At 36.3% G+C, this 11,157-nt stretch overlaps 1 protein-coding gene across 1 annotated transcript; it reads left to right on the forward strand.

Moving 5' to 3' along the window:
* Positions 1–2,515: 2,515 nt before the first annotated feature.
* On the forward strand, positions 2,516–9,876 carry LOC123668179. The gene is made up of 3 exons (XM_045601969.1): positions 2,516–2,638; positions 4,248–8,147; positions 8,925–9,876. The coding sequence occupies exons 1-3, from the start codon at positions 2,516–2,518 to the stop codon at positions 9,810–9,812; spliced, it is 4,911 nt and encodes a 1,636-aa protein (XP_045457925.1). The 3' UTR covers positions 9,813–9,876.
* The last annotated feature ends 1,281 nt before the right edge of the window (positions 9,877–11,157 follow it).

The following is an 11,157-nucleotide window of genomic DNA, read 5'->3' on the forward strand; positions in this document are numbered from 1 at the left end:
AAAGAAAAAAATCACCTGAAAAGAAAAAAGAAGAAGGTAAGAGAATAACAGAGAAGAATACAGAAAATAACACACAAGAGAAACAGAATAAAGAGTCATGCAGTGAAGAAAACACAGAAGTTTATGAAGATGCAGTGCAAAAATTAGAAGACCGACAGGTTGAAAAGGAGCTAGCAAGCAGGGAGAGACCTAGAAGAAATATTAGAAAACCTAAATGGCAAACAGATTACCAGTTAGATGATAATGAAGATACAGGAGATATATTATATGCTTTACTTACGATTCATTCTGACGCACCACAACATTTTGAAGAGATACAGAACAGAGAAGATAAACAGCAATGGGAAAATGCTATATCAGAAGAAATGAAAGTCCTACAAGAGAGTGAAACATGGAAGATAGTACCTAAACCAGAGAATAATAAGTTAATAGATACCAAGTGGATATTTACTAGAAAAGATATTGGAGACAAGGAAATATGTAAAGCAAGGTTGGTAGTAAGAGGATTCCAGCAAAAAGAAAATTTAGAAAACATTTACTCACCGGTTTTGAAACTGCAAACATTGAGAGTGTTGTTGTCAGTAGCAGCACACAGAGACTATAATATTCATCAAATGGATGTCAAAGGAGCTTTTCTTTATGGTAGGATAGATGAAGATGTATACTTGAAGCCCCCTCAGGGATTAAATATACCAGATGGTCATGTATTAAAACTAAATAAGTCACTATACGGATTAAAGAAATCTCCAAAATATTGGTATGAGAAATTTAACGAAGTTATAACTACTTATGGTTTTGAAAGATCTAATAATGAATATTGTTTATATTACAAGAAAGATATATACTTATTAATATATGTTGATGATTTGTTAATCTTTGGACCTAACAATAAAGAAATAGAAAAAATAAAAAGATATTTGTCAGAAAAATTTAGAATGAAAGATATGGGAAGTAATAATTTAACTTATTTGGGAATTTCTATATTAAAACAAAATGGACAGATCTATCTGAATCAAACTAAGTATTTACAAAATGTTCTAAAGAAATATGGTATGCAAAATTGTAAGGGCATTGACACACCTATGGATCCTAATTTACAACTAGACATAAACACTGACATAGACATGACGTTAGAAAACTATTGTAGATCACTCATAGGATCTTTAATGTATTGTATGGTTAGCACTAGACCTGATTTAGCTACAGCTGTTTCATACTTAAGCAGATTTCAAGGAAAACCTAGTGTAAAACTTGTAAAAGCTTTAAAGCGAGTTCTTAGATACATAAAACAAACAGTTAATTATCAGTTAACTTATACCAATTGTAATGTTAATAATAATAATACTCTAGTAGGATATGCTGATTCTGATTTTGCTAGAAGCATGGACAGAAAGTCTACTAGTGGTTATGTTTTTAAACTTTATGGTAATACTATTTCTTGGAAGTCTAAAAAACAAATATTGTGACATTAAGTACTACTGAGGCTGAGTTAGTTGCTTTGTGTGAAAGTTGTGTAGAGTCTTGCTGGTTAATAAAATTACTTAAAGATGTAGATGTTAACTTGAAACATGTAACTATTTTTGAAGATAATCAGAGCACTATAAAGACTGTTAATAATCCTGATCAGAAACGTCTCAAACATATTGATATAAAATACAATTTTATTAAGGAAAAGGTAGAACAGGGACTCATTAAGGTAATTTATATTTCTACAAATAATCAGTTAGCAGATTTAATGACAAAGCCTCTAACCACTCATCATTTTAGAAAGTTTGTTACTTTGTTGGGTTTGGAAGATTGTAACATTGAGGGAGAGTGTTGAGGAAAGGACAATGTTCCACTTCCAAAAGTTTGTTCATGTTATTAACACTCTATGAATTTAGGATGTCTTTTTGTCTATGGCAGTTTTGTAAATATAATTATAGTAAAGGTAAGATTTGTAAGTGGTAAATATGTAAATGAAGAATATAAAAATAAAAGAAAAAGTGTTTAAAAGATAAAAGCTTTATTACTATTCCTCGATCCTGCCAAAATAACTAACATTTTTGGCTTTGGTATCGATTGTAGATCACACCCCAAGTATTCTTTTAAAAAAATATTCAATGTACAGTTTTGACTTTCCTAGCATTTTATTATATGTATAGATAATTGTTTATATTATATTGTTTTATAATATAAAAAATATATATTAAATGTGTCTGAACTTTTGTTTCTCATAGTTGTTTGGTATCTATGGTTCCATTGCGGTAGGACACAGAAGGAAAAATCCTGCTTAAAATCGAGGGCAGCCCGACTGAGGAAGTATCTCAATCTTACAGAAGATCACAACTAAATAATACTGCTCTCAAGCGATGTCTTGGTCTGGTAAGCGATTCCTGTAGCTTATAGAAGTTTGCTACACCAGAAGCATCGCAAGCGCGTTGCCGACCCTATCCCCAATCCTCCTAGGATATAATATGTGTATGAACCTATGTTTCATATGGGTTGTATGTATTCCAGATGTGAGGGTGGTGGTATGTGGGGCGCGCAGGCGGGCTGGTGGTGCGGGGCGCTGGTGGCCGCGCTGCTGGTGCTGCTAGCGCTCTGCCGCCGCGCCAAGCGAGCCCCCGACCGCGTGTCGCACCCACCGGTCACTCAGGTCAGTTATATATTTTTATGAAACGGAAGAGAAAGAGAGCGAGGGAGAGTAGAAGGCTATTCTCTAGACGATCGGGCGTCGATTTATGGGGTTTAGGGGGGAGGGGGGTGATTTCTTTAGTTGAACGCGCTAATATATTATAATTTTTTTAGTGTTCGATAGTCCCTTTATCAATAAAAGCTATAGGGTATTGTTATACATTTGAAACACATTATAATTGATTGATTAATTGATTGGTTTAATGGCTTTCAGTTGTGCCAAAGTAGCACGGTTGATTCCGCCAATGTCACGTAGAGTGGAGAACACACGAAGGAGATTAATTGGTCGGTGCAGTAGAGATAACAGTCTCTATTTAATTTTGGAAAACAGTCAAAATAGTCAGACTTTCATTTTTACACCATAACCTAAAACAACACAAACATTTAATGTTAAACTAGGACTACAGCTGTTAGTGACTAAACTATTACAAAATAATTACACTAGGACAGACATATGATTTATTTACAACTTCATTTTATTTATTTCAAAATATTTACACAAAAATCTACAATAGGGACTAAACACCAACATTAACAAACATTGAACATTTATAGGGCGGGGAATATCACGGGGAAGAATGTCGTATATAGGACGGATAAGTTTGGGACAGGAAAAAAGGATGTGGGAAACCGTGCCTTCGTCAAGGCCACATTCACACAACGAGTGGTCACTCTGATTTTGGCCAGATGAACAGGTGCACATTATAATATTATGATTCGGCTCCGGTTTGGCGTCTGTCAAGTTAACACTACATGAAATATTGTGTCAGTGTTTTAATATGAAATCAAATGAAATATCAATTATCTGGGAGCTAAAGTGACTGAAAATAACGGAACTTTATCTTTGTAACTTAAAAATGCTAAACTCAAGAGATTAACTCAACAAAAAACTTGTGGAAAGTACAAAAAAAAAACAATGCTATATATATACACATATATATATAACAACAACTACGGCATACAAATCTCCAATGTTCAATTTCCGGGGCACATTGTCTGTTGATTTGCAACTGACATTAAATCGTTGGTGCTATTACGAAATATATTTGTAACAGGGATAAGTGTTGCCACCCTTAAACGAGGAAGGAGTTGGAGGAGACCTTTGTGTCCCAAAGACACGGGGATAAATGTTAGCAAGTATCCTTTTCTATTATTGTTGATCAACATGAACGGTATAAAACGTTATTAACTCTATCAGCAATAAAGGTTTAATAATAATAATAATAATAAATAATATTATGATGCTGAAATTACTGCTACGAATTGATAATTGAAATCTTTTAATGTTAAATAGTCCCTTTTTTGGGATCAGAGTATTTGTGAAAAATGTTGCAAATCGAGGTGTGTCTGTAGTCTTTACGGACGATGTTTCCTCTGGTTTCGTGCGAGCGAAGCCGCGCTTGGGACCTATTCTAGTCTTGTCTTAAGAGACTGGTTGTCTGGAGTAGCTTATCTAGTATGTAAGATTACACTTGTTTTACATGTCATGGATATTGAAACCCACATTCAACATTTATTATTAATACTTTTGGAAAGAAAACTTGACTAATTCAAAATGTTTACAATTCTAGGTGCACATAGTGTGTAGTGGTCCTGCGCGTGTGACTCGTGCAGGGACCCCGCCGGAGCCCCAGCGCGCTTCCACGACTCTAGCCGCTGCGCCTGCGCCCGACCCCCCTGCCAATCCCCCTGCTAACCCCTCAACTAAACCCCAACTACCTCCAACTGATTCACCGCAACCGCCCCACATCCTCATCGTTCAAAACTACACGCAAAACACTATTCCTCAGCAAACTGATTCAACTCAACCTTCGTGCTCTCAAGCTTCTCGACAGCCTGCTTTGGAATATCGTGGTATACCAAAACTACCTCTGCCGGAGCAGTGGCTTCATAAACGGCCATTAGATTACAAATACTCAGCGATCGCCAGACCATTGGCTCAGATTGTCAACTCAGATGTCATAGTCGACCAGCAAAGGGAGTCAAGGGCGAAGAAATATAGTGCAACTAGGTCTCCGTCGTTGGAAAAAGACGAGAAATCTCCATTTGTCAGTAGCGCGAAGTCAGAAGACACAGACGTTTTCGGTTTTGATAGTGAATCAGTGCGAAAATTGAGCGAGGACAGTGGGAAATCTAAGGAAATGGGAGAACGTCCGCCTTCGTCTCCGCATGAGAGCGAGAAAGACATGTCTCCTAGTAATCTAAGAAGATTCCGGTCAGTGAGCACGCGGCTTAATATGTGTAGTGTTAATGAGAGCCCCCCGCCAGAGGGCCAGCAAGAGAGGCTAGAAATGCAAAACTCTCCTTTGATAGTGGAATGTAGTTCAGCTAAGGCCTCGGGGACTAAATTTGATTTTTCCCCAAAAATTCTAGCCGATACGATGTCTTCTCCCCGATTTTTTACACCGCCTGAAATGGTATCACCATTATTCTTCACAGAACCATCACCGAAATCTGTTTATTATGATAGCGTTAGGTCGCCAAAATTCTTTCCTGAAACGCCAAGGGATGCAGAAGTTCCTCAGTCCCCACGGACGTTGGTGGACCACAGGATCCGTACAAACGGTGTGCCAGAAAAACCAAGCTCACCTAGAGTTTTAAGTGCTCGACCTAGTCCTAAGGTGCATAGTCATAATAAAGAGAATTACTTCACCTTCGACCATGCTAGCGTTGCAGAAGAGAACGCAGCAAGAGTATCGCCAAGACCGAGAAGGTATGGAGGCAGAAATTCCATAGAAAAAGAAAGATTCACACCACCTGCGGAAAGAGAAATTAAAAAGTATAAAAGACACAATAGTTGTGACACAAACTACAGAAGCGTAGAAGTAAATATTTCTAAATGCGACGATGTCATCGTTGATCTTCTAACTGATGCCGGAAATAAAATAGAAGCAGAAAGAGATGTTGTAGATTGTTGTGCCAAAATAGAGTCGTTGCAAGTCGATGCGAAAAAGAATGAAAAAAACGAACTTACCCCGATTCCGAATTCCGCCCAAGTAAGACGACAGAGATTAAAATCGATATCTCTGGATTCCGACAATGCGAAAATAATCGAACAGAACTTAGGGTTGCCGATAGCGAAGCAAATGAAAGATCAAATGAACGAAGCATATAAAAATCAAGAAGGTAGTGCGTCTTGTGAAAGTATAGAACGTTACCAAAAGTCACCTTCCAAAGAAAGACCAGCTTTTAAGTTCGATGTTGAGCAAAAAGAAAAACCCGAAGTGGATCCAAAGTCACCCGATCTCAAACAAAAGAAGTGTCTTCGTCAAAGTTGTGATACACAGTCATTCTTAGACATGCCCAGGTTTTCACCAAAGGAATTCGAAATAACGGTAACATCGGAAGAAGGTGCAACAACATCCGCTGAAACTCAAACTAAACGAAAAGGCAAAAATTTACGAAACTTAACGATAGATTTATCAAAACGTGACAGTGATCTTGAAAAAGAGTTGTTAGAATTCGAAAAGTTATATACAAATGCTGAAGAGAAAAAAGTAAAAACGCCTACGTTAAAAGTTAAAGCGACTTCATTAGATTCGTCTGAAACGGTCAATCTTTCGCTACCTCAAAAGAAAACGTTGGAAGTACCTCAAAACTCCATTTCTGTCCCCAATACTCCTAAACGTCAGTTAAAACGTATTCTTGCTCAAAAAGGTGCTAAGCATGATTTATCTGGAGGCAAAGCGGGATACAATTCCATACAATCAAGTGCAGAACAACGTAGATTATTTATGAAAGGGCAAGACAGTGGTATATTTTTAAGAGAAAACCACGCTAGTCTAATGCTATACCAGCCCGGTACATCTAGAATGGGTTCACGCGCAATGGGCTCCTTTGACGAAAATATGACAGACAACGCACCGGAAATAAGCGTATCCGGTGTAGACAGTAGGCCAGGATTTCATTTAGATACCAGTCAAAGCCTCGGCTCAAATTTACTAAATTACAAACAAAATTTAAGCGTTTCAAGTACAAATCTAAAAACTCTGCCAGAGGGCGTACCTTCAGACGATTTTGAACCAAGTGCAGAAGACGAGAAAGTAGTCAAGAAGTTACACAGACGAAATTCAAACCAAAGTTTAATGTTAAGCACGCACAGTCTACAAGGCTCGAATTGTTCTTTAAGCAGTGCTGGCGCTTCTTGTCATAATCTATCCACAGTTAGGACAAGTATATCGAATTTTAGTCTAAATAACGATAGCAGGCCGAAGAAATTTTCATTAGAAAGGCGGGATTCGAGTGCATCTATAAACCCTAGTGATCACTTAACGCCTACCACAAGAGTAATATGTACATCGAATACAAATTTGCCTGGTGAAGTGTCTAAGAATTGTTTGCTCCAGCGTCGGGGTTCAAACAATAGCCTCACACTAAACATACTACCATCAAACAATCTTAGTCGACATTCTAGTAACAGCTCACTAAATAAAGAAGCTAAAGTTGGCCAGAAAAAAGGATTGTTAGAGAGAAGAAGTTCGAACACATCACTCACTTTAAATATTAACTCGTCAAATCCCCAATTATCGACGAATCGAGGACTAAGCATATCAAACTATAATTTAAACGGCTCAACATGCAATTTAAGCAGATATAACAGTAATCAGAGTATTGACAATGCTGAACCTAAAAAAGGCATCTTGGAAAGGAGAAGCTCTAACACTTCTCTAACCCTTAATATCCAACCGCAAGAACCAAGGGACCTGGAAATAGACGAAACCCTAATAGATGCGAATCTTAAAGATTTGCCTCATAGAGATAATCATCGAAAATCTTTAAGTACGGAGAATTTAATACCAAAATCTTACAAAGATAGGACAAGATTAAGATCGTCAGACAAAGGTTTAGGATTCGGATCCCATGATAATTTATGGTCTACGTCATATGGTGAGCAGGAATACCCCCAAAATCTAACATACGTGTGTGGTGATCAAGAAAATGAGATTATATACGCCTTTGGACGCCAAGAGGATGCTAATTTTCAACCAGGTTTTGTTCGAAATATCACTACAAAACCGCTCAGTCCTCAAAGTACATCAGAAGACTTCAGGATGTATTTAGCTAACATGCAACATCTGCAAAATGCCTCAAGTGTGCTTACGAGGCAACAGTTGAAAGATTTGAACGATGTTTTCCAGAATGGATACTCCAAAGTGAAGTGTTTGAGTGAAAATGACGGTCAGCATTGCTGTTCTGGGCGCGTCAATAATGACTTATCAACTGAGAATCCGCAAATGGCGATACCAGAACCAGTTTTATCGCAACCGTGTTCTGAATACCAGAAAATGCTATTGAGAAATTTACACCAGGAGTTTTGGGATATGCCAACGAATTTCCAAGAAAAGCCTATAGTGTCTGGGTCCCATCCAAAGAATAGGTATAAGACGATCCTTCCTAACGAACATTCTAGATTTATTCTTCGAGCGGGCGGCGAGAATAGTGAAGGCTACATCAATGCCAATTATATTAAGGTATGTTTAGTTATATAATTATTACGTCTCTATAATTCTCATAGTGCAATCCTGTGCCATTTATGATAGATAGAAAATGTCGAATTTCTTAGGCATTAACAAATATTAAATAGAAGTACTAAAAGCCACCACTTCGTTTTGTATTTTTTATTGGTATTTTGAATTTATTTTGTCTTTATTATATTTGTTTGTCAAAATGTCCCAACCAAATGATTTAAATGTTTAACTAAGGTCTTATCTCGGTTTTTTTCAATCTGGTTGGCCCTTTTTCTTGTTTCTCCCAGTTTATAATTTATACTGTATTTTTATTATAATAGCCTATAATTTAAACCTATTATAAACTTAATAGTTTAACGTAATAATTGTGTTTGCTCGCAAACGAAATAACCGACTTCATTTACATCGACAAATAATACAATGTAAGTAGATGAAAAAAAATTACAGTCACTACGATTTTCGAGGGTTTCCCTCGATTTTCCCGGGATTCCATCATGAGATCCTGGTTTCCTTATCGTGGCACCACACTTGAGATATCTCCTTTCCAACAAAAAAAGAATTATCAAAATCGCTTCATAAACGACGAAGTTATCCCCGAACATACATAAAAAAAGAGATATACATGTATATATAATTGAATCGAGTAACCTCCTCCTTTTATGAAATTGGTTAAAAATATCTAAATACGAGTTCTGTGGATTCAGAGATAGTAGTGTAAACATTTTCCGGCCATAACAAGAAGTATGACGATTGTTAAAATGTCGATTAATATTATTTCAGGGGCATGAATACACGAAGAACAGTTACATAGCGACGCAAGGACCTCTTCAGAATACAATTTACGATTTCTGGCAAATGGTTCGACAGAACAACGCCGAATTTCTCGCCCAACGACCCCCTGGCGCTACTGCAGAATACGTCCAGAAGATTGTAATGCTGACCAACTTTATAGAGAACAATAGACAGAAGTGCGAAAAATATTTTCCGCTGGAAGTAAATGAAGAAGTATCAATAACGAGCCCCGATTGTTCAGAAGTCTGCTTTTTCTTCGATATTCCACCCAAGAATACCTTTAAAATTAAGAATCTTGGAAAAATAAAAAAGGCCGGCTACACGATAAGGAAATTGGACATGGTGTACGTAAATGCCGATGGCGTTAGTGATGATAGTGTTACGGTGTACCATTATTGGTTCCACAATTGGGCAGATCATAAGTGTCCAAAAGACGTGAACGCTTTGTTAAATTTGAGTTTGGATATTTTAAGAGAGGAGTTTTACGATTTTACGGAGTGCAACGATGAAAAAGATGAACAGTGCAAGTGTAGTGATAGCCCTAAACCTGGTTCTAAGTTTGTGTTTCCTCCAATGGAGTCCCAAAGTGTTGCTTGTCCAGTTAATGTCTGTGTAACGTCACCATTAAACTTTTCAATAGACAATCATTCACCCCCCGCCATTATCCACTGTTCTGCTGGTATCGGCAGAACTGGGTGTCTGATTGCTATCTTAAATGGTATCAAGCAGTTGACGAATGAACAAAAAGTCGATGTTTTGGGTATAGTTTGTAATATGAGGTTGAACAGAGGTGGGATGGTACAAAATTCTGAACAGTACGAACTAATACACAAAGTACTGTGTCTATTTGAGCATGCTTGCTTGCCTGACTTATAGCTAAAACGTTAACTAAAAAAAAGATCGTGAATTAATTATTTTTTATGTAATTTTTATCCAAAAATTAGTTTTTTAATGTAAATTTTGTTAATGTACTATTTCTTAAATTTTACTACTAAATATTAATTTTGACAATGTTTTACAATCCTAGGGCACATTTTGACTCAAACTTCCTTGTAGTCTATCTCTCTGACTATGTAGCTGCTTTTTTCTTATATTTCCACTGTAAATTTTCCTATTTTCCTATATTATATATATTGAAATGATAAAGTGCTTACATTAGTAATCATAAATTTTATGACATAGCAAAAGGTTAACACTGAAAATGCAAGGAAGAACCTCTAAAACTAAGCTAGTTTTTATATAGTAGAGTAATAATCAACTAAAATGCATAATATACAGCATCAAATGTTCTTGAATCATGATACACGGCAAAAATTCCGACACTTCGATTTTTTTTATAAATATCAAAACTACCCTCGGTTAATATTTGTTCTTTAAACTGTAATTCAAATAAATATAACAAAGTCTATAAACTTACATCAATCTTAGATTCACAGCGTAGGTGTAGATAAAGAATAGCCTTTTATTAAGAATTTGAAAACGTACCTGCCTCACAGAGGACCATCTTTTCAATATACAAGATCCTTTAGTTCTTTAGTTATTTTTCGAAACAAGCAGATGCAAAGAGCTGTGTTCTTTGAAATAATATCTTGATTACCATTAATTACCGTCTTTGCATCATTTATTTCGAAATATGGAAAGGCGTTTACATAAAAATTATAGCCATATTCAGTGTGATTCTAAATATGCGTTTCTTACATCATACATCTAAAAAGTGGCGTCATTGATGACGTCATTCGCTCTTACGACTTGCTTAGGTTCTTCCTTCCTCCTATGTTAACTTGTAAACGATACTACATTACTCTACTAATGTAAGCACTTATAAACCATATTTTAAAGCTGGGGTGAGCAACCCGCGGCCAGCAGGCCGCGTTTGGTCAGCCCTGCGGAGGTTTTAAAATTTTCAAAACTATCAATTTTCTTATAATAAGGCACATCAAAATTCATCAATACTTGTACCATCAAGACTTATTATTTTCCAGCATTCTGTGCTTATGGTCGGAATATCAATTTTTCAAAATTTAGTAAAAAAGGTTGCTCACTCCTGTCTTAAAGGATTTAAACATATTTTTACTCTAAAGACATTTCTTTTACGCACATTATTTATTGTAGGTTTAAAATAAATTATAGCGAATTCTGACAAATATATAATAATAATATATTTAGTTAATTGTTGTCTTAAGTGATACATTTGTATCTTGCGTTGTGTAAAGGTTAATAT

Source organism: Melitaea cinxia, chromosome 30 (genome assembly GCF_905220565.1).
Source record: "Melitaea cinxia chromosome 30, ilMelCinx1.1, whole genome shotgun sequence".
In the NCBI taxonomy this organism is placed as follows: domain Eukaryota; kingdom Metazoa; phylum Arthropoda; class Insecta; order Lepidoptera; family Nymphalidae; genus Melitaea; species Melitaea cinxia.

Bases quoted from the DNA above. Each gene is read 5' to 3' on its own strand.
- LOC123668179 (XM_045601969.1), top strand. From the start codon at position 2,516: ATGTGGGGCGCGCAGGCGGGCTGGTGGTGCGGGGCGCTGGTGGCCGCG. The intron at 2,639-4,247 runs GTCAGTTATATA...TTACAATTCTAG, and splicing joins CGCACCCACCGGTCACTCAG to GTGCACATAGTGTGTAGTGG. The intron at 8,148-8,924 runs GTATGTTTAGTT...ATATTATTTCAG, and splicing joins TCAATGCCAATTATATTAAG to GGGCATGAATACACGAAGAA.